General features: G+C 31.9%; 2 protein-coding genes across 2 annotated transcripts in view; one reads left to right on the top strand and one right to left on the bottom strand.

The window, feature by feature from the left end:
* The window catches only part of LOC137647862 (uncharacterized), an 854,937-nt gene that overhangs the window by 71,886 nt on the left and 758,051 nt on the right, over nt 1-25,000 (bottom strand). The gene's annotated exons all lie outside the window — the stretch shown is intronic.
* LOC137648564 (gamma-aminobutyric acid type B receptor subunit 2-like) overlaps nt 21,829-25,000 on the top strand; it is a 24,079-nt gene continuing 20,907 nt past the window's right edge. The window contains exon 1 of the mRNA XM_068381477.1: nt 21,829-21,947. Within this exon, the coding sequence (XP_068237578.1) occupies nt 21,829-21,947 (119 nt within the window). The remainder of the gene's footprint in view (nt 21,948-25,000) is intronic.

Raw genomic sequence — 25,000 nt, 5'->3', positions numbered from 1 at the left:
TAATTTTTCCCTACTTCTCTTTTAGTTTATATATTTTCTTACTTCTTTTACTTACTGGGATATTTCTTCCCTTTTGGAGCCCTTGTGCATATAGCACCTTTCTTTTCCGTCTATGGGTATAGCATAGCTAGTAATAATAATAATAATAATAATAATAATAATAATAATAATAATAATAATAATAATAATAATAATAATAATATGTTATTACTTACTCGTAATTTAACTCTTAGCATATAAAAAGGGCCTCTTAAAAAACAAAAACCATTTTCTCAAAGACCCTCGTAAAACGTTTTTCCCAAAATAGATATCGAGACATCCCAAAGAAAGACTACAGAACCTTAGCAATCGTCGTCAGGCTCATTTCCTTAAGCGAATGAGGTATTCGAACCAGCCTTTGCCCTGAGCAAGATGAAGACCCGGCAGAGCAGTAGGTGTGTGGTGGCAACGTCGTGAACAAAGGACGATCTCGTTGCGCTATCTCCAGGCTGTGCAACCTTCAAAAGGAGAGAGAGAGAGAGAGAGAGAGAGAGAGAGAGAGAGAGAGAGAGAGAGACTGGAGTTTGCCTGCTTTGCAATTTCCTCTTTTCGTCTTACATGCACTGTTAAAGATTAGTGTTAAAAAACGGTAAAAGTAGAGCAACATTTATTCCCGGATTTTTACTCTTTTAAAAACGGTTATATTGACGTAATAGAGTGATATTACGGTAATCAACCCGGAAAACCTAATAACAAAGTAAGGTAAAATTACGGTCGCCTGTATTTCACTGAAATACCTTTGAAAACAGTAAAAAAAAAAAAATTACGGAGAATGTCCGATAAAAATACGGTTTTTTTTCTAACAGTGTAGGTCAGTGTGGGGACGGGAGCTTCTTGGAAGAGGACCCAAGTTGTGCTTCTTTTTTAAAACTTTAGACTCGTTGCCTTAATACTCCTAAGGACCCAGAAAAGAGGCTTTCGTTAGTAAATCTTGGGATTCGAGTGAGTTTATTGTTTGAGTTACATTGCAGGGTTGTACAGATTAACTCGTGAATGATACAATCGTATTTTGTGGTTTTAAGTTTGCAAATTTATTTCATTATACACACACCTGTATATATATATATATATATATATATATATATATATATATATATATATATATATATATATATAAATATACAAGGAGATAATGTACATCCACTCATACATTCAAATACACTATATATATATATATATATATATATATATATATATATATATATATATATATATATATATATATATATATATATATATATGTATATATATATATATATATATATATATATATATACATATATATATATATATATATATATAGATATATATATATTATATATATATACATATATATATATATATATATATATATATATATATAGATATATATATATTATATATATATACATATATATATATATATATATATATATATATATATATATATATATTTATATGTATATATATATATGTGTGTGTGTGCGTGTCACTAACGCACAGGACTTTCATTGATACAAATATAAGACAAATTGAATATAAAATTGAGTTCAGCCGTATTCATCATCATCATTATCTCCTCCTACGCCTATTGACGGCGTATTACCTTGATAATATATATCCAAGGTTGAAGTCGATATTAAATTCCTCTTTTGGTGGATATTTTTGTATATCTTTGTATATATACGAGTATATGTGTACGTATATATATATATATATATATATATATATATATATATATATATATATATATATATATTTATATTATATATATATATATATATATATATGTATACATATATATATATATATATATATATATATATATATATATATATATATATATATATGTGTGTGTGTGTGTGTGTGTGTGTGTGTGAATATGTTTGTATTATCAATACCAACATTGAATGCAATATGATGATAAAACCGATATCTAAACAAAACATTCAAAGAGCAATATTGATTATGGGAACAATACAAGAATGAATAAATCCTCAAGAGTCTCCATACATTGATGATTTCCTACAAATAACTGATATTTATACATCTCTGAAAATACGGAAAGTGGAGATGGACAGACTACAGGACAGATCATTGATCCTTGAAGGGTCCAATGGAGATGAGGGAAGCGGGAGAGGCAACTGTGACCCAGTTGCCCTGATGACATTAGAAACTTACTGTTTATACACTGAGTTTATAGACAAGGACTTGAGCTAACAGGGTATTATTTAAGACATCAGAAACCTGGAGAAGATCAATGTCTACACAGTTAAATATTGTAAAATACCCTTTGCTTGAGGGTACACTCGGGCACGCTATTCTATCTCATTTTTCTTCCTCTTGTTTTGTTAGAGTTTTTTTATAGTTTATATAGGAAATGTTTGTTTAGGTGTTGTTGCTGTTCTTAAAATATTTTATTTTTTACTTGTTTCCTTTTCTCACTGGGCTATTTTCCCTGTGGGGGCCCCTAGGCTTATAGCATCTTGCTTTTCCAACTAGGGTTGTAGGATAGCAAGTAATAATAATAATGATGATGATCATCATCATCATCATCATCATCATTAATATAAAGGAAATTCTTTGTGCGTGAACTCCACGCTGCTAAGTAGAGACGGAAGACCAGTTAGCGGAATATGAGATTTCGTTGTTTTTGCGAATTATTCTTTGTTTGTTTTTCCGATTATTCTTTGTTTGTTTTTCCGATTATTCTTTGTTTGTTTTTCTGATTATTCTTTGTTGTGCGATTAAATATTCTTAGGGAACCATCCATCTGTTACAATGGCGTCCTTGAGGTTTTTGTTTTCTTCGAAGGATGAGAGTAATACCTCATTAGATGGTCATACTGACAATGGTCTTACTTCCTTTGGAATCTTCAATTGGAATCATTGAAACTTCACAATAACAAGGATTTGGAATCACCGAGTTGGAATCTGCTAATTCATTTAGTCATAAATGCTAATGGTTATATTGTATAATTCATATCACTCATAATTATTGATGGTTTTATTGATGTAATTCATATGACTCATGAATATTGATGGTTTTATTGATATAATTCATATGGCTCATAATTATTGATTGTTTTATTGATGTAATTCATATGACTCATGAATATTGATGGTTTTATTGATGTAATTCATATGGCTCATGAATATTGATGGTTTTATTGATGTAATTCATATGACTCATGAATATTGATGGTTTTATTGATATAATTCATATGGCTCATAATTATTGATGGTTTTATTGATGTAATTCATATGACTCATAATTATTGATGGTTTTATTGATGTAATTCATATGACTCATGAATATTGATGGTTTTATTGATATAATTCATATGGCTCATAATTATTGATGGTTTTATTGATGTAATTCATATGACTCATGAATATTGATGGTTTTATTGATATAATTCATATGGCTCATAATTATTGATTGTTTTATTGATGTAATTCATATGACTCATGAATATTTATGGTTTTATTGATGTAATTCATATGACTCATGAATATTGATGGTTTTATTGATGTAATTCATATGACTCATGAATATTGATGATTTTATTGATATAATTCATATGGCTCATAATTATTGATGGTTTTATTGATGTAATTCATATGACTCATGAATATTTATGGTTTTATTGATGTAATTCATATGACTCATGAATATTGATGGTTTTATTGATGTAATTCATATGACTCATGAATATTGATGGTTTTATTGATATAATTCATATGGCTCATAATTATTGATGGTTTTATTGATGTAATTCATATGACTCATGAATATTTATGGTTTTATTGATGTAATTCATATGACTCATGAATATTGATGGTTTTATTGATGTAATTCATATGACTCATGAATACTGATGGTTTTATTGATGTAATTCATATGACTCATGAATATTGATGGTTTTATTGATATAATTCATATGGCTCATAATTATTGATGGTTTTATTGATGTAATTCATATGACTCATGAATATTGATGGTTTTATTGATGTAATTCATATGACTCATGAATATTGATGGTTTTATTGATGTAATTCATATGGCTCATGAATATTGATGGTTTTATTGATGTAATTCATATGACTCATGAATATTGATGGTTTTATTGATATAATTCGTATGGCTCATAATTATTGATGGTTTTATTGATGTAATTCATATGACTCATAATTATTGATGGTTTTATTGATGTAATTCATATGACTCATGAATATTGATGGTTTTATTGATGTAATTCATATGACTCATGAATATTGATGGTTTTATTGATATAATTCATATGGCTCATAATTATTGATGGTTTTATTGATGTAATTCATATGACTCATGAATATTGATGGTTTTATTGATGTAATTCATATGACTCATGAATATTGATGGTTTTATTGATATAATTCATATGGCTCATAATTATTAATGGTTTTATTGATGTAATTCATATGACTCATGAATATTGAAGGTTTTATTGATGTAATTCATATGACTCATGAATATTGATGGTTTTATTGATGTAATTCATATGACTCATGAATATTGATGGTTTTATTGATGTAATTCATATGACTCATGAATATTGATGGTTTTATTGATATAATTCATATGGCTCATAATTATTGATGGTTTTATTGATGTAATTCATATGACTCATGAATATTGATGGTTTTATTGATGTAATTCATATGACTCATGAATATTGATGGTTTTATTGATATAATTCATATGGCTCATAATTATTGATGGTTTTATTGATGTAATTCATATGACTCATGAATATTGATGGTTTTATTGATTTAATTCATATGACTCATGAATATTGATGGTTTTATTGATATAATTCATATGGCTCATAATTATTGATGGTTTTATTGATGTAATTCATATGACTCATGAATATTGATGGTTTTATTGATGTAATTCATATGACTCATGAATATTGATGGTTTTATTGATGTAATTCATATGACTCATGAATATTGATGGTTTTATTGATATAATTCATATGGCTCATAATTATTGATGGTTTTATTGATGTAATTCATATGACTCATGAATATTGATGGTTTTATTGATGTAATTCATATGACTCATGAATATTGATGGTTTTATTGATGTAATTCATATGACTCATGAATATTGATGGTTTTATTGATGTAATTCATAGGATTCATAAATAATAATAGTTTTATTGGTGTAATTCATATGATTCATAAATATTGGTGTTTTTTATTCACCGATTTCATATAACTCATAAATATTGTTGAGTTTATAGTTGTAATTCATATGACTCATAAATATTAATAGTTTTATTGATGTGATTTATATGACTCATAAATATTGATGGTTTTAGATGTATTATTATTTTTTTTGTCTATTTCCAATGGGATTACAATTTTTTTTTTTTTTTTTTTTTTACACATGTGATTCTGTTCAATCTGAGACTGTAGGTATGTTGTTTATTTTAAGGGGGCCTTATGTCAGCACGGGCTCTTGTACTTAATACACGCGTAAATTTGCGAGTTAATATTCGCTGGAGGTCTGGTGTGGACCTCTGGATACTGTGCAATAGACAGAAATGTGGTGAAACTTGGTTTGAAAATTAATTATTAGTATTTGCTCGTTACCCAAACATGAAAAAATCCATTATTATTGTTTTTTGTTAGCTATTATTATCAATATCATAATCATTATTATCATCATTAAAAATAGCCATTACATAATGATAGATATAATTGGTATTATTATTATTATTATTATTATTATTATTATTATTGTAGTTGTCATTATAATAACAACTATAATTAATATAATCATAAGGTTTTGTATTTTTTTCCATTATTACGTAAATATAAAGTCTTTTGTCGTTGGCATTTCACTGCGTCAAATTAATCAAGTCTTCGGTGACTGATTTTTCTGCCTTTCATAAAAGCACTTTTTTGTTCAAGTTTTTCTCTGAACATTTTGGTTTGTTCATAGACCCCGCCCCCTATTAATTGTTACGCAAGTCTGATCATAAACCCTTTTTTTTCGAATATAGCGTTTCCCTCGACTTCCAAGAAATAAGTATAAGAGAGATTCTATTATAGTTACAAAGAGACTCGTTGTTTTGAATTATTCCTTCGCTTTTAGACTTTTTCTATTGCATTTCTTTTATTTTCTTACGTGTTACATACAAAAATCAGGCTATATATCAGTTTAGTGAGATCGGTGTTACTGTATGGACTTGAGTTGTGGTGTGACAGTGAAACAATATCTAACAGATTTTGTAGATTTGAGAACAAAGGCCTGAGAAGGATATTGAGAGTTAAATAGCAGGACAGGGTTAGAAATGAAACTATAAGAGAGATTACTCGAGTGCTGTGTGTGGATGCGATCGTGGTGAGGGGTAGATGGAGATGGTCTGGGCATGCTCTTCGCACTCCACAAGAGAGATTAGTTCAACAAACTTTCAACTGGGCTCCACAAGGCACTAGAAGAGTTGGAAGACCCAAGCCTACATGGCTGAGGACTATGAAGTGTGAAGTAGGAGATGATGAATGGCGAAGAATTGATTTAAAAGCTCAAGATAGAGATGATTGGCGAAATCTAACCGAGGCCCTTTGCGTCAACAATCATATAAAGAGATGATGATGATGATGATTTTATATTCTCAAATTTAATTATCATTCTACGCTTTTCTTCAAATACGATTTTCTTGCATAATTGCGACGTCCATTGTCCTTTTCTCAAAAATTCTATCCTTGCTTCGTTTTCAATCTTCATTTTTTACCTCGTTTGATATTTCTCTTCTCATTTCTTTATAAAGAAAACATTTATTGAGTTAGTGTTTTTATCAGATAAGTTGTCATTTTTTATAATGATATGATTTTCAATGAGGACTTTGAAATATAAGTTTGATACTGTTTTGTTTAAACAATTTGAACACAGCTCGTTGAATTGAGATCATTTTCTAATTATTTTCATGGATTAAAAGAAAATAACTTTCTTTTAGTTAAAACAAAATATAAGGATTTGTTAATAAAAACAAAATTAGAAATTGATTTTTAATAAAAAAAATTTGAATTAAATTTATTTGATAAAAACAAATTTGAATTAAATTTATTTAATGAAAACAAAATTTGAATTAAATTTATTTAAGAAAAACAAAATATGAATTCAATTTATTTAATTAAAACAAAATTTGAATTAAATTTACTTGATAAAAACAAAACTCGAATTAAATCTATTTAATAGAAACAAAATTTGAATCGGACATCTTTAATAAAAACAAGATTTGAAAAGGATTGGTTAAATTATAACAAAATTTGACAGGAATTTGATAGATTAAAACAAAATTTGACAAGGATTTGTTTCATCAAAACAAAATCTGAAGTCAATAGGTTTATGCAGAATAATACTTGAATTAAGATCTTTTGATTAAAACGAAACTTGAATTCAAATCGGTTAAACAAAATGATAATATAGTTACTAAAACTGAAGTTGGATCTGTGAATCAGTTGTTTTACTCAAGCAAATTCCGAATTCGTCTACTTTTTATTAGAATCTAATTTCAATCCATCATGTTAAATTGTTTCAATTGTTTACAGCAACGTCTCATTTGCTATGCTAATTTGTGATAAGCTCACTCTCCTTCACGTTTTATTCCTCCCTTCTTTACACACACACACACACACACACACACACACACACACTTCTCTTTTGTTCTTATGTTGACGCTATTAAACATCAAATTTCAATCTAGGTTCACCTACTCCATTCGTTAGCAAACTTTGGTTTAACCTATGATTTGTCCTTTTTAAAACACTTAACTACCATTTTTTTATCTCTACTATTTAGACCATCCTTCCCACACATAACTCCCTATTATCTTTTGTATCTTTTATCCCTGTGCATTATTATCGTCTCCCAATTAACTCCTTCACTTCTGTTTCATTTATCTCCTTAGTCATCGTCTTCCTTTTTTTTCTTTTCTTTTTTCAATTTGCTTTGTCTGTTCACCTTATCTATCATCTTCCATTGACTGACCAACACGTGCCATATTGCGACGACCGTGTGTTATCCTTGACAGTGAGGCATTTGTTTACCGAATGCCCCATTTATAGCACCTTAAGAAATAGATCTGCTTGAGGCTCGAGGTGAGGATCTGCCTTGCTAATATTCTTGGGTAGGATGTGTCGTACTATGCTATCGGTATATTTAGATCTATTTCAGAAGCAGGTCTTCTGAAAGCTATTTAACTTTTATAAGGATAATTTGGCTTGTATTGTTTTAAATTGAATATTCTATTATTCCTTATTTATAACAGACGATATCGGCGTCAATGACCTTCGATGTCAGGATGCCAGACACCTCCAAATCAATCAATCATCTGGATATTATCCCCCTTTTTTTCTCTCTCTCTCTCTCTTACCCTGTTCATCATTCTCTTTCTTTCATCACTTATTTTCTCGGATATCCTCAGTCATTCCCCGGGATGTTCTCTCAACATTATTTGTGGATGATCTCTCAATATCATTTGCTGGCACTAGAATGGCAATGGTTGAGAGAAAAATCCAACTCTCTATTGATAAAATTATCCAGTGGGCTGACATGAATGGATTTAAGTTCTCGACAAGTAAAACTACCATTGTCCATTTTTGTCGTATCCGGGGAGTACATCCAGACCCGGATGTATACATTAAAGGTCAACGGATACCATGTGCAAGAGAAGCTAAATTTTTAGGTTTGATATTTGATTGTAGGCTTACATGGGTTTCTCACTTAAAAGCGTTAAAAGCTAAATGTGTTGAAGCTCTGAATATCTTAAAAGTATTGTCCCATACATCCTGGGGGGGGGGGAGACCGCAATACTATTTTAAAATTATACAAGGCCTTGATTTTCTCCAAAATTAGTTATGGATGTGAAATATATTCTTCAGCCACCCCAAGCCGGTTAAAAATATTAGACTCGATACATCATGCAGGTATTAGATTGTCTACAGGAGCTTTTAAAACCTCGCCTATCCCAAGTCTCCTTGTTGATGCTGGAGAGTTACCTCTAGACCTTTATCGAATGTCTTCCAGTATTCGGTATTGGTTTAGATTGCAAAGACTCCCTAACTCTCTAGCCTTTCAGACTGCAAGCCTTGTAAGACACACATCATACTTGGAGTTGCACCCAAAATCTCCTCAACCTTATGGCTTTCGGGTGAAACGATTATTAAATAGTCTGGATATAATTAGAAATAAGGTACTTCCATTCAAGGTATCATCAACGCGTCCATGGAAGTTACCAGAGATATCATTTTGTAAATATTTTATTGGAGATAAGAAGAATATGTCAGACCTAGAAGCCAGGTCTCTTTTTAATGAACATGTTAAAGAACATAGAGGATCAACTTTTACCTATACTGATGGCTCCAAATCTGATGCTGGCGTTGGATTTGGAGTACACAGTAATGATTTTAATTGTAGAGGTGCACTTCCTCTGACCGCTTCCATATTTACTGCCGAACTGTATGGCATATTAACCGCTATTGAGAAAATAGCGTTGGAGAAGGAGGGTAATTTTACAATTTTTAGTGATGCAAGGAGTGTCCTTCAAGCTATGGAAGCTTTTAATTCTAATAACCCTCTAGTTTTAAAGATTTTAGAATGGCTCTTCCTTACTGGACGGAGAGGTATAACAGTTCAATTTTGTTGGGTTCCAGCACATGTAGGTGTGTCCAGGAATGAGAAGGCAGATTCACTGGCTAAGGAGGCTGCATCCGAGTTGCTGCCAAGAAGGTATCCCATTCCCTGTAATGATTTCTTCCCTGACATCAAGAAATTGGTTTGCAATAAATGGCAACAGCAATGGGATAGCCTAGATGGGAATAAAATGCGAGAGGTAACAAATGTCATTTCTCCTTGGAGGTATAATATGATGCCCCGAAAATGGGAGACGTCTCTTTGTCGTCTCCGTATTGGTCACACTCGGTTGACACACGAGTTTCTGCTGAAGGGCCAACACCAACCGTATTGTGACGACTGTTTAGTACCTCTAACAGTGAGGCATTTGTTGACCGAATGCCCCAATTATAACAACTTAAGGAATAGATATTTGTTTGAGGCTCGAGGTGAGGGTGGCAGGTTCATCCTTGCCAAGAATCTTGGAAATGATGTGTCCTACCATGCAAGTGGCATTTTTAGATTTATTTCAGAAGCAGGTCTTCTGAAAAATATTTAACTTTTATGACATTCAACTTTTATTATTCTAATTGAATACTCTTTTATTTTTTGTTTTATTTTATTTTTTATTTTTGTATACATAAATTAAATGTTACCGGCGTCAATGACCTTAGATGTCAGGATGCCTGAAAACTTTAAATCAATCAATCAATCAATCACCTGCTCGTCCTATTCGTCTTCACATTCTACATCATTTATTTTCTTTCACCTCTTCATCCTATTAACCAACCACTCTATTATGGCATTTCACTCTTTTTTTCCCCCTCCGTAATCCACAAACATCATCTCCTCATACCCTTTCACCGGTTCCCTCATCTAAATCACTGCCCTTCCCCTCCCTCTCTTACCCCCCAGGCTCTCCCTCCAAATCAGTCCTTCCCCTCCTTCTCCTACCACCCTGGCTCCCGCAACCAAATCACTGCCCCTCCCCTCCCTCTCCTCCTACCCCCACCGGCTCCTACATCTAAATCACTGCCCCTCCCCTCCCCCTCCTACTACCCCCACTGGCTCCCCACTCCTAATCACTGTCCCCTCCCCCACTCCTCTTCCCTTTCCTCCTACCCCACAGGTCCCCCTTTTAAAACACTCTCCCTCCCCCTCTCTCTTCCTCCCCCCACCGGTGCCCTATCCAAATCACTGTCCCTCTCCCTCCCCCTCCCTCTCCTTCCCCACCACTGGATCCCCCATCCAAATCACTGTTCCTCCCCCTCCCTCCTCCTTCCCCCACCGGCTCCCCCTCTAAATCACTGCCCCCCCCCCCTCCCTGTCCCTCTCTTCCTACCCCCCCTACCTGCTCCCTCCTCTAAAATCACTGTCCCTCCCCTCTCCCTCTCCTCTTTCCCCCCCCCACCGGCTCCCCCATTCAAATCACTGTCCCTCTCCCTCTCCCTCCTACCCCCCATCGGCTCCCCCCTCCCCTTCCCCTTCCCTCCACCCTCCCCCTCCACCCTCCCCCCTCCCCATTATATTAGATGATCCGTGGCTGTCGTCCATAGACCAAATCCGATGATGAGGAACCGGGAATACCTCGTTAACCTCGAAAGGACAATGCAGCGGACCCGCATTGTTGCACGGCCACCGAATATCGATGAATGCATTGCTGTTTGATCGAGAGGAGAGAGAGAGAGAGAGAGAGAGAGAGAGAGAGAGAGAGGTCTCTGTTCAAATACACACAAACAAATGTGGACAATTCACGGGAGGACATTTCCATATGGAATGATACTCTCTCTCTCTCTCTCTCTCTCTCTCTCTCTCTCTCTCTGTCAACCGCGTTTGTTTGTGGTTCTTTGTTCCTCCTTATTTTATGCTTTTATCATGGCCTGAATCTATATTTATTTCTTTGCAAAATTTTTCATTTCCAATTTAACATTCTTCTCTAAGACCAGTTTGTGTTAATCATTATTTCCTGATTATTAAATAGTATAGTTAAATAGATTATATTTCACGGCGATTAATTTTATTATTATATTTTCACCATCATCGTTAGTTTAATCAATATCCGTCCTTAATTATACAAATGCATCAGGTCATGTTTGAATATCTTTTTTAAAAGTCAGTTGAATAATAATCTATTCTATTCCATTTAAAAAATTCTCTCTCTCTCTCTCTCTCTCTCTCTCTCTCTCTCTCTCTCTGTCATTGGTATCATTTGGTAATTTTTTTTTATAATTCACTTTTTTTTTTAGAGAGTTTCTGCTTTTCCTTTGGTCTCGGCATTTTTTTTTTCTCGATTATAATTACTTGAATTTTAATATTAAAAATAATGATAATGATAGAAATATTGATGATAACAATAGTAGATATATCTTTCACTATTCTGTTATTATTATTATTATTATTATTATTATTATTATTACTAACTAACTAAGCTACAACCCTAGTTGGAAAAGCAGGATGCTACTATAAGCCCAGGGGCCCCAACAGGGGAAATAGCCCTGTGAGGAAAGGAAATAAGGAAAAATAAATTATTTTAAGCCCAGTAACAACATTAGAATAAATATTTCCTACATAAACTATAAAAATTCAACTTCATCTTTATCACCATCATAAACGTCGTCAAGACTTATCAAAGGTTTTGTTATTGTTTGAAGACAAAGTTAAAATTTCCAACAAGAATAAAACTATCAAGGATTTGATTTTCTGGATAAAAATCAAAATCAGTAATTGTGAAAAAATAGTCAACGTTTTCTTTCCTTTGAAATAAGTTGGAAAAAGAAACTATTGCGCTGAAAAAATCAGGAATAAGATAGAGAAAAATGCTCAAGAGGAGAAAAATGAAATGACAATTGAATTTCAGAGATTATAAAAGGCAACACGTTATGTTGAGAGAATTCTTTAATCATTGACTCATGATGCCGATTATATCACATGAACCTCTATTTGATGATAATGAGGGGTGGAACTTTAAATATTCGTTTAACTTGAAATACTTATGAGTTTAACTTGAAATACTTGTGAGTTTGACTTGAAATACTTATTAGTTTAACTTGAAATAAGTTGATTTTGACTTGAAATACTTATGAGTTTGACTTGAAATACTTATGAGTTTGACTTGAAATACTCATGAGTTTAACTTTAAATACTTATGAGTTTGATTTGAAATACTTATTAGCTTAACTTGAAATAAGTTGATTTTGACTTGAAATACTTATTAGTGTAACTGGAAATTCTTATGAGTTTAACTTGAAATACTTATGAGTTTGACTTGAAATACTCATGAGTTTAACTTTAAATACTTATGAGTTTGATTTGAAATACTTATTAGCTTAACTTGAAATAAGTTGATTTTGACTTGAAATACTTATTAGTGTAACTGGAAATTCTTATGAGTTTAACTTGAAATACTCAGGAATTTAACTTGAAATACTCGGGAGTTGACCTTGAAATATTCAGGAATTTAACTTGAAATACTCGGGAGTTGACCTTGAAATATTCAGGAATTTAACTTGAAATACTCGGGAGTTGACCTTGAAATATTCAGGAATTTAACTTGAAATACTCGGGAGTTGACCTTGAAATATTCAGGAATTTAACTTGAAATACTAAGGAGTTTTGCTTGAAATACTCATGAGTTTAGATTAAAATAATCAGGAGTTTAACTTGAAATACTCAGTTGTTGAACTTGAAATACTCAGGTGTTGAACTTGAAATACTCAGTTGTTGAACTTGAAATACTCAGGTGTTGAACTTGAAATACTCAGGAATTGAACTTGAAATACTCAGTAATTGAACTTGAAATACTCAGGGGTTGAACTTGAAATACTCAGGAATTGAACTTGAAAATACTCAGGAATTGAACTTGAAATATTCAGGAATTGAACTTGAACAACTCAGGGGTTGAACTTGAAATACTCAGGAATTGAACTTGAAATACTCAGGAGATGAACTTGAAATACTCAGGAATTGAACTTGAAATACTCAGGAGATGAACTTGAAATACTCAGGAATTGAACTTGAAATACTCAGGAGATGAACTTGAAATACTCAGGAATTAAACTTGAAATACTCAGGAGATGAACTTGAAATACTCAGGAATTGAACTTGAAATACTCAGGAATTGAACTTGAAATACTCAGGAGATGAACTTGAAATACTCATGTATTGAACTTGAAATACTCATGCATTGAACTTGAAATACTCAGGAATTGACTTGAAATACTCAGGAGTTGAACTTGAAATACTCAGGAATTGAACTTGAAATACTCAGGAGATGAACTTGCAATACTCAGGAGATGAACTTGAAATATTCATGTATTGAACTTGAAATACTCAGGAATTGAACTTGAAATACTCAGGAATTAAACTTGAAATACCCAGGAATTGAACTTGAAATACTCATGTGTTGAACTTGAAATACTCAGGAATTGAACTTGAAATATTCAGGAATTTAATTTGAAATAATCAGGGGTTGAACTTGAAATACTAAGAGTTTAGCTTGAAATACTCTTGAGTTTAGATTAAAATAATCAGGAGTTTAATTTGAAATTCTCAGTAGTTTAGCTTGAAATACTCAGGAGTCGAACTTGAAATACTCATGTATTGAACTTGAAATAATCAGGAGTTAAATTTCAAATGAACAGGAGTGTAACTTGAAATAATTAGGAGTTTAATCTGAAATACTTTTGAGTTGAACTTTGAAATACTCATGAGTTTAAATTCAAATACTCAGGAGTTTAACTTTTAATAATCAGGAGTTGAACTTGAAATACTCATGTCCCTTATTCATTTCTGGGATTTGGCCAGTCTTCATCGCCACGCTGGCTAGTGCGGATTGGTGATGATGGGAGATTTTCATTTGATTACTCAAAGTAAACCAACCAAGTTTGGATGGCCCTGACTAGTACAACTTTCCTGATCATGGTGATATATATATATATATATATATGTGTGTATATTTATTTATATATATACAGTTTATATATATATATTTATATATAGATATATATATATATATACTGTATATATTCATATATATACCCATACATATAGTATATATATATATACTGTATGTATACACTATATCTACATATATATATATATATATATATACTGTATATATTCATATATATATATATATATATAGACATACAGTATATATATATATATATATATGTATATATACATTATATATATATATTTATATATACAGCATATATATATATATATATATATGTATGTATTATATATATATATATATATATTGTGTCAGTGTGTTTGTATATGTGTGAATGATACACGTGTCACATTTTTCTCAATGGCCTCAATCAACCCGATCACTGCAGATGCCAAATGAATTTAAGCTCCGAAAGAAAAAAGAAAGAAGCAAGAAAAGAAAGCCCTTCCCCTTGGAAAGCCCCCTCCCCCCTCCCCCTGGAAGCATGAACTGTAACTCGTATTTAATAGATTGAAAACGAAGCCTTGCGTTACTGGAATTTCATTCACGTCCAATTCAGGGGTCGTGAGAAGAGAGAGAGAGAGAGAGAGAGAGAGAGAGAGAGAGGGGGGGAGAGAGAGAGAGAGAGAGAGAGAGAGAGAGAGAGGAGGGGGGGGGGGAGACTGAAGCGAAACACCCGCAGTGCTATCAAGCTTTTGTTCAAATTAAAAAAGATGCAGAGTGATGTGTCAGAATCAATTGGTACAATTCGGGGTAAGAGAGAGAAGAGAGAGAGAGAGAGAGGAATCATTTTTGATAGACATGAAGATGAACTGCAATTATTGGTGGGTTGGTATCAAAGCCAGATAGATTTATATATATATATATATATATATATAGATAGATACTTATCGATCTATCTATTTAACTACTACTTATACTAGTGTACCGTGACCCGTCAACATTGATGGCTAAATATTTAGATAGAAGAAGCTTTAAGCCACTTGAAGCAGTGTTAACTAGTGAGTCATTGCCAAAGTGTCGAAAATGGCTACTGATATCTGCAGCATTGTACCGAACCACTTATCCATATATATATATATATATATATATATATATGATAGATTTTGCACATTGAAACGTGTTTTTCTTATTTCAAATAAGCCATATATATTAATACACTAAAGCCTGGATTCTCTTTAACAACCTCGGGATCAGAGCCCCAGGTGAAATTTCTCAAAGACTATAGTATCTATTCGAATCCTAGTCCAGGATACTTGTATGACATTGACCATCACCAGGTCACGTCCACTAGTATTACAAAAACTTGCCTTCTTATCAATGCTGGAAAATTATCTGCATCAATAAAAGATTCTAATTACTCTTTTCCTCCCTCTCTCTCCCAACAGCTGCTCAAAGATAAGCAGCTGATAACGCTGATCATGGTGTTGCTGGCCGTCGACGTGATGATAGTGAGCGCTTGGGTCGGAGTCGACCCGATGAGGCGCCACCTGCACAATCTGACTCTGGAGAGATCCAGTGAGGAGAGGGGGCGTAGTGTATCAGCCTCAAGTAAGTCATGGAAGGCGCGTTTACCCTTTTTGCATGGTCTCTATCACTCATGGATGGATGGGAGAGATATGAGGCAAGTAATATTCTCTCTCTCTCTCTCTCTCTCTCTCTCTCTCTCTCTCGCTCTCCTCTCTCTCTCTCCTCTCTGTTACTGTTATTCTGCCCTTTGAAAATTCTCAAAATTGTAAAGTAGAAGATCTCTCTCTCTCTCTCTCTCTCTCTCTCTCTCTCTCTCTCTCTCATTATTATTATTATTTTTATTATTCTGCCTATTAGAAAATTCGCGAAATTCCAGCGTGTCTTTCTCTCTTGGAGTGCATACTTCAAACCTCGCAGTTGTTCTCCAAGGTACTCGCTCATTATCACAGAGTTTTCTGGATATTTGAATGTTTTCTTAATATTAGTTTTCTGAATGTTTGAATGTTTTCTTAATGTTTTCTGAATTTTTTTCTTGATATTTGAATGTTTTCTTAATGTTTTCTGAATGTTTGAATGTTTTCTGAATGTTTGAATGTTTTCTTAATGAAATCTTTTCTTTATAAATCTTGCCGACTATCCAAAGTATCCGACTACCTCATAAGAACTACTCGAATAAAGATATTAAAAATTCTCACAGATAAAATTGTTGCGAAATTTGTTTTCATCGTGAAGCCTCACTAATTAGTTACATTTTTTTTATGTATGAAATGGTTTTCCAGAATTTTGATGTAGGGCGTTTCATGATATTCTAAAGTCACATTTTATTTTATTTTCCATCTTGTTCGCCAGGCTGTCTTTAACCTTTTCTCCTAGTGCAATTATTAGGCCTTCCTCCTGTTTCTTCTGTAAATCTATATACATCGTCTTAATTCCATAAAGAATATAGTTACTCAAATGATATCTTATTTTCCGTCATTTTGTCATGAAGCTAAACTTACAAATCAGATCACCTGCCGCTACTCACTCAAGGTCAGATTGTTTTTCATGAGTTTATGTACCTTGTGAACAGTTGCCGCTCGTATCAGGCAATCAACGTTTGTTGCAAGTTTCCGTATAAGTCTTTTTTGTTAAAGCCGACTCATTAAAGGTTTAAAGGTCGCTCATGAATGGCAGAGACAGGGGAAAGTGACATTGCCCTAGCACGCAGGACAATGCCCTAGAGACTGACCATATACTGTATATTATACGATCAGCGCCCAAGCACCATCTCCATCCAAGCTAGGACAAGGGAGGGGCAGGAAATGGCTGCTGATGACTCAGCAGATAGACCTATAGGCTCCCCCAAATCCCCCAAACCTTAGCTCACAAGTATGGTAAGGTTGCAGACGCTAAAGGCACTAACGAAAACCCTAAAATTTAATTAATAGGTTAATATGGACAATTCTATTTCAAATTTAACCCCGTGATTTGATTGGATATAATACACAGAACGCATCCATAATTTTCATTAAAGATCCATCTTAAATGTTAATTTTTTTTTTTATTTAAACGAAAAGTTGTATTGATGAAACACAGGAAGAGTACACAGATGAAAAAAAAAAAAAAGCGTAATTCTAATCCGAAATTCTCCGTAAAAAAATATACTGTTCCCAGCCGCATTTCAGTAAAATACAGCTACCGAAGTTTGTATCCTACTTTGTTATTACCTTTTACGAGTTGGTGACCACAATATCACTCCTTTACGTCAATAAATCCGTTTTTTAAAACGATAATAATCCTGGAGTAAATATTGCCAGGCATTTACCGTTTTATTAATGCAAATGTTTAAGTGTAGATTGATGAAATATAGAAAGAGTAATTTTTACTATTTCTTAATATGATATCAATCTCAACTATGTTAATGAAGATTATGTTAATGGATTTATTCAATATCTTTAAATTTCTGCTTTGTCACCTATTGATTATGTATGTTTGCCGTTCCTCTTTTATAGACTTTTTACTGATTTGGGTTACAGCTTGACTTTGATAATAATAATAATAATAATAATAATAATAATAATAATAATAATAATAATAATAATAATAATAATAATAGGTGGAGTTGAATACTATTGCCGCATCGGCAGAATTCAATTTCTTGTCCAATTTCTCAATTCTACGGACAATTCTCTTTTCAGGGTTGCTACATTCACTTAGCAAGTTGGCGAAGTTCATCAGGTGATGAACTTCGCCAACTTGCTAGTGATGAACTTCGCCAACTTGCTAGGTGAATGTAGCAACCCTGAAAAGAGAATTGTCCGTAGAATTGAGAAATTGGACAAGAAATTGAATTCTGCCGATGAGGCAATAGTATTCAACTGCACCTGTTTGAAGGAGGGTCTCCTACCGAAATAATAATAATAATAATAATAATAATAATAATAATAATAATAATAATAATAATAATAAGTGACGTATTTTAATACTAATAAAACCTTTATAAACTGATCAAAGCCTTACAAGTTGACATTGCAGAGAAGTAAATATAACATAAAAAAAAAGGAAGCTTGTCATGTTTACAGAAATTTAATGATGAAAATATTTTTCCAAATGTTAATTAACTCTGATTTGATACTTATTTGTGAATGTTTAATCTGACGGAATGACATCCAACCTTTGATGGATTTCTCATGATTTATTCGTGTTGAGGTGATTGGACATTATTGATAATTATTATAATAGAAATGATAATGATAATAATAATTATTATTATGATTATTGTTTTTATTATGATTATTAATATTATTATTATTGTTTTTATTATTACTAATAATGCTTGTCATTTTTTTAAATTATCATAATTACTATTACTATTAATGATAATAATAATAATAATTATTATTATTATTATTATTATTACTTATTATTATGGTTATCATTATTATGATTACTAATACTATAAATAATAATAATAATTTTTATTATTATTATTATTATTATTACTATTATTATTATTATTACTAGTAATACTTACCATTATTGTTATCAATATTATGATTACTAATACTATTTATAATAATAATAATAATAATTATTATTATTATTATCATTATTATTATTATTATTATTATAGTTATCATTAGTGTGATTACTATGAATGTTAATAATAATAACAATAATAATAATTATAATAATGATAATAATAATAATAATAATTATTATTATTATTATTATCATTATTATTGTTATCATTATTATTATTATTAATTACTTAATTAATTAATTAATAATATACTAGCCCTGGAAGAGTTGGAAGACCCAGACCTACATGGCTGAGAACTATTATTATTATTATTATTATTATTTTCAATATATAAACGTCTGTTTAATTACCACGTCAGAATAATTATTTGAAAATACTTTCATTTCGATTGAAGATCGTACGAAATAACTTTGGAAAAGAAACTCCTGAAAATAACTTTATTGACAATAAATGTAGGTTTTGCAATAAAATTAGGAAAGAAATCCTTAAAGATAACTTTTTACTGAGTAATGAAATTGCCTTTTATAAGTTTAATTGCCAATAGGACTTATAAAAGCTTTAAATAGATGATTGATGATATTTATTGATCCAAGAAAAATTAATAGTTAACACAAAAATGGAAAAATATAATGATGGTGGTGATTGCACAAGAGGTCCTGTGAAAATTAATTTTTGAAATATATTTCTCCAAAATCGGTAAGTTATTGATAAGGAAAAGAATATAAGATGAAGCGACAATGAGAACTTATTTTCAAGAGAACTTATTTTAAAGAGAACTTATTTTAAAGAGAACTTATTTTAAAGAGAACTTGTTTTAAAGATAACTTATTTTAAAGAGAGCTTATTTTAAAAGAGAAATTAGTTTAAACAGAACTTATTTTAAAGAGAAATTAGTTCAAAGGGAACTAATTTTAAAGAGAAAGTATTTTAAAAGAGAACTTATTTCAGAAATAACTTATTTTAGAAGAGAACTTATTTTAAAGAGAACTTATTTTAAAAGAGAAATTAGTTTAAACAGAACTTATTTTAAAGAGAAATTAGTTTAAAGGGAACTTATTTTAAAGATAACTTATTTTAAAAGAGAAATTAGTTTAAACAGAACTTATTTTAAAGAGAAATTAGTTTAAAGGGAACTAATTTTAAAGAGAAAGTATTTTAAAAGAGAACTTATTTCAAAAATAACTTATTTTAGAAGAGAACTTATGTTAAAAGAGACCTTAACTTGAAGAGAACGTAATTTAAAGAGAACTTATTTTAAAAGAACTTATTTTAAAGAGAACTTATTTTAAAAGAGAACTTGGTTTAAAAGAGAACTTATTTTTAAAGAGAACTTATTTTAAAAGATAACTTAATTTAAAAAGAACTTATTCTAAAAGAGAACTTAGTTTAAACAGAACTATTCAAAAGAGAACTTATTTTAAAGAGAACATATTAAAAAGATAACTCACTTATATTAAAGAGATAGATTTTTTTTCAAAAACTAGTCAATTAAAGAAAGAAATCGTAATGTTAGAATTAAAGTTTTCTTTAACTTCCAATAAAAAAATTTCAGATTCTTACAGTGAACTACAGAACCCAATTTCGAATCCACCCTTCCACCTTCCCCATTTTTAAACCCCCCCCCCCCCCCCCCCCCCGTCAGTTCATTCGTCCACTCCAAGCAAAAAAACGATGAAAAAATTCAAGTAAAATAATTACCATAATTGGCTTTGTAAAGACCAGTTTAAAGTTTTGGATGAGCTTGGCTGAGTAGGAATGTCATCTCTCTCTCTCTCTCTCTCTCTCTCTCTCTCTCTCTCTCTCTCTCTCTCTCTCACTTTCATATCCTTGGCAAAAGATTATTATGATGCCCGTTTTAACTTTAAAATTACGAAGTAAAACATTCTCTCTTTCTCTCTCTCTCTCTCTCTCTCTCTCTCTCTCTCTCTCTCTCTCTCTCTCTCTCTCTCATCCTAGGCAAAAGATTATATTATGTTCATTTGAACATTAAAATTGCGAAGTAGAACATTCTCTCTCTCTCTCTCTCTCTCTCTCTCTCTCTCTCTCTCTCTCTCTCTCTCTCTCTCTCTCTCTCTCTCTCTCTCTCTCTCTCTCTCATGAATAATATGAGTGATCAAAAAAAATTTGTGTGTATATTTATATTTTGAAATTTATTCTAATTTATTTTAATTCATCTTTTATCGTTTAACGTCTTCCTCCCAGTTTATTTTTTGAATGTAATAATACAGGTATATATAGGTTTTTTATGCATAGAATTGAATAACATACATAATTACGCAATGTATGAATGAATACACAGAGACTATATGTTGCATCAGTATTTTTGTTTTTTCAATAAAAAAAGGATATAGTTTTTGCATTGTAATTACGATGTTCTGTTGTGGGCGAATAAACACAAAAAAGATTTACTTGGCAAAATATCGCCATTAAATTCAGTTCACATTTACACCAGAAAGAATATAATAATAAAGCCAAACGTTGATTTTATTTTGCGTTTGAGAGAGAGAGAGAGAGAGAGAGAGAGAGAGAGAGAGAGAGAGAGAGAGAGAGAGAGAGAGAGAGAGAGAGAGAATAATCACCGCTTTTAAAAAATCCCCAAAGAAATAAATGAGACAAAAATAAATTAACAAAGCGACAGGAAGAAATAAAAAGAATGAGACATAAGATTAAACAAAGAGAAAGAAGCTGAAAATTTATGTATATTCCTCAGGTTGAAGTCTGTCGCAGCGCGCACACGAGCGAGTGGCTGGGAGCTTTCTACGTATACAAGGGACTTCTCGTTGCCGTTGGAGTTTACATGGCCTGGGAAACGAGGTAAGCTCCATTCTATTCATTTTTCTATTTATTTTTCATTTTTCATCAATAAGCTGCTTCCCCATAAGCGTGGATGAGTACCCTGCGTAGAAAACTTCCACAGCAATATTAGGTTTATGGTAATCTAGTGGAGATGTCTGCGAATATCAAATCGTAGGTCTAGACATGAGCCACTTTGAGTGGATCCTGGGTCTAGAGATCGAGGTGTGGCCAGCTCAACCTGTTCGACCGTGTGAGAAAGAGGCAATCATCAGCATCCATTGCCTGGACCTCCCTGGTTCCGGTGTGTAAGGAGAGGAGGGTCAAATGCTGATCAGGTGTAGCCCACCATCAGCGTGTCGAGCACCCCTAACACATACTGCATGTGCTACATATAGTATATAGAATACCTAGCACGTTTATTACTACTTGGTGTTGAGGCCCCTTTCATGAAGAACCTCTGTCTTCTTCGTTGACGTAATATATCATGATTTTTTCTGCATAGGTCACAGCCATGTGTATGCTGTTAAAGGATAAATGGTTTGGTGTATGCTGTTTTATTTTTTCGGGGGCCATCCCTAACTGGACTTAATTGATGTGTATAAATGTATATATATATATATATATATATATATATATATATATATATATATATATATATATGTGTGTGTGTGTGTGTGTATATATATGTATGTATATATATATATGTATATATATATATATATATATATATATATATATATATATATATATATATGTGTGTGTAAATATATATATATATATATATATATATATATATATATATATATATATATACTGTATATATTGAACTGACCAGTGAATTTTCCGAGAAAAAAGTAAAGAATAATATGTATAAAATTATCCTTTTATTATATTTGTGGAAAGGGTAAGATTACCATATTTTATCTTGTACAGGTATCTTACAGGTATTTGGTCGTTAAAGAAAGCACGTTAAAGTGTACGGTTATTTAGCATAAATAAAGATTAATTTGCTTTAATATGTGTTATGTGTTCTGTTATTTGCAGCTATTTCTTTATATATGCTAAATAACCCTACACTTTAACGTGCTTTCTTTAACGACCAAATACCTGTAAGATACCTGTACAAGATGAAATATAATAATCTTACCGTTTCCATGAACATAATAAAAGGATAATTTTATAAATATTATTCTTTATACTTTTTTCTCGGGAAATTCACAGGTCAGTTCAAGTCTTTTGAGTTGAAAGGAAACTATTTTAGCTTCGAATTTCCTGGTATCATTTGAAGCCTTTTCTTTGACCCACTCCGGTTTTTCTCTCACGACAAAAGCATAATGAAGTTACTGTACTTGTTATTTTCCTATCTTCTCCATCTCTTTCTTCATCTTCCTATCTTCTTCTCTTCATCTACTTATCTTCTTTTGTTATCTTCCTCTTCTCTTCATCTTCTTATCTTATCTTCTTCTCTTGTTATCTTCTTCTCTTCTACTTATCTTCTCCTTCTCTTCATTTTCCTATCTTCTCCTTCTCTTCGCCATCCTATCTTCTTCTTCTCTTTACCTTCATATCTTCTTTTGTTATTTTCCTCTTCTCTTCATCTTCTTATCTTAACTTCTTCTCTTGTTATCTTCTCCTTCTCTTCTTCTTGTTATCTTCTCCTTCTCTTCATCTTCTTATCTTAACTTCTTCTTCTTGTTATCTTATCCTTCTCTTCATTATCCTATCTTCTTCTCTTCGCCATCCTATCTTCTTCTTCTCTTTATCTTCTTATCTTCTTCTTTTGTTATCTTCCTCTTCTCTTCATCTTATCTTAACTTCTTCTCTTGTTATCTTCTCCTTCTCTTCTTCTTCTTATCTTCTCCTCTTCATCTTCTTATCTTAACTTTTTCTTCTTATTATCTTGTCCTCCTCTTCATTTTTCTATCTTCTCCTTCTCTTCATCATCCTATCTTCTTCTTCTCTTCATCATCCTATCTTCTTCTTCTCTTCATCTTCTTATCTTTTTCTTTTGTTGTTTTCCTCTTCTCTTCATCTTCTTATCTTAACTTCTTCTCTTGTTACCTTCTCCTTCTCTTCGTCTTCTTATCTTCTCCTTCTCTTCATCTTTTTATCATCTTCTTTTGTTATCTTCTCCTTTTCATATTCTTATCTTTTCCTCTTCACCTTCTTATCTTCTCCATCTCTTCATTTTCCTATCTTCTCCTTCTCTTCGTCATCCTATTTTCTTCTTCTCTTCATCTTCTTATCTTCTTCTCTTGTTATCTTCCTCTTCTCTTCATCTTCTTATCTTAACTTCTTCTCTTGTTATCTTCTCTTTCTCTTCATCTTCTTATCTTCTTCTCTTGTTACCTTCTCCTCTTCATCTTCTTATCTTCTCCTTCTCTTCATCTTCTTATCTTCTTCTCCTTCTCTTCATCTTCTTATCGTTTCTTCTCTTCATCTTCTTATCTTCTCCTCTTCACCTTCTTATCTTCTGTTCTTCATCTTCTTATCTTAACTTCTCCTCTTGTTATCTTCTCCTTCTCTTCATCTTCTTATCTTCTCTTATTCTTCTCTTCATCTTCTTATCTTCTCCTTCTCTTCATCTTCTTATTTTCTCCTTCTCTTCACCTTCTTATCTTCTCTTATTCTTCTCTTCATCTTCTTATCTTCTCCTTCTCTTCATCTTCTTATTTTCTCCTTCTCTTCACCTTCTTATCTTCTCTTCTTCATCTTCTTATCTTAACTTCTCCTCTTGTTATCTTCTCCTTCTCCTCATCTCCTTATCTTCTCCTTCTCTTCTTCTTATCTTCTTCTCTTCTCCTTCTCTTCATCTTCTTATCTTTTCTTCTACTCTTCATCTACTTATCTTCTCCTCTTCATCTTCTTATCTTAACTTCTCCTCTTCTTCTCTTCTCCTTCTCTTCATCTTCTTCTCTTCTTCTTCTCTTCATCTTCTTATCTTCTTCCTGACCGGCGTCATTCTTCCCATCACGTCCAATTTTGGGGAACACAAAAGAACCCCTGGCCGTAACGAACCCCGGGAGGGGGGGAGGGAGGGTAGGAAAGGAAAGGGGGCCATGAAATCGAAG

Source organism: Palaemon carinicauda, chromosome 10 (genome assembly GCF_036898095.1).
Source record: "Palaemon carinicauda isolate YSFRI2023 chromosome 10, ASM3689809v2, whole genome shotgun sequence".
NCBI classification, from domain to species: domain Eukaryota; kingdom Metazoa; phylum Arthropoda; class Malacostraca; order Decapoda; family Palaemonidae; genus Palaemon; species Palaemon carinicauda.
This window is presented reverse-complemented; position numbering and strand designations above follow the sequence as displayed.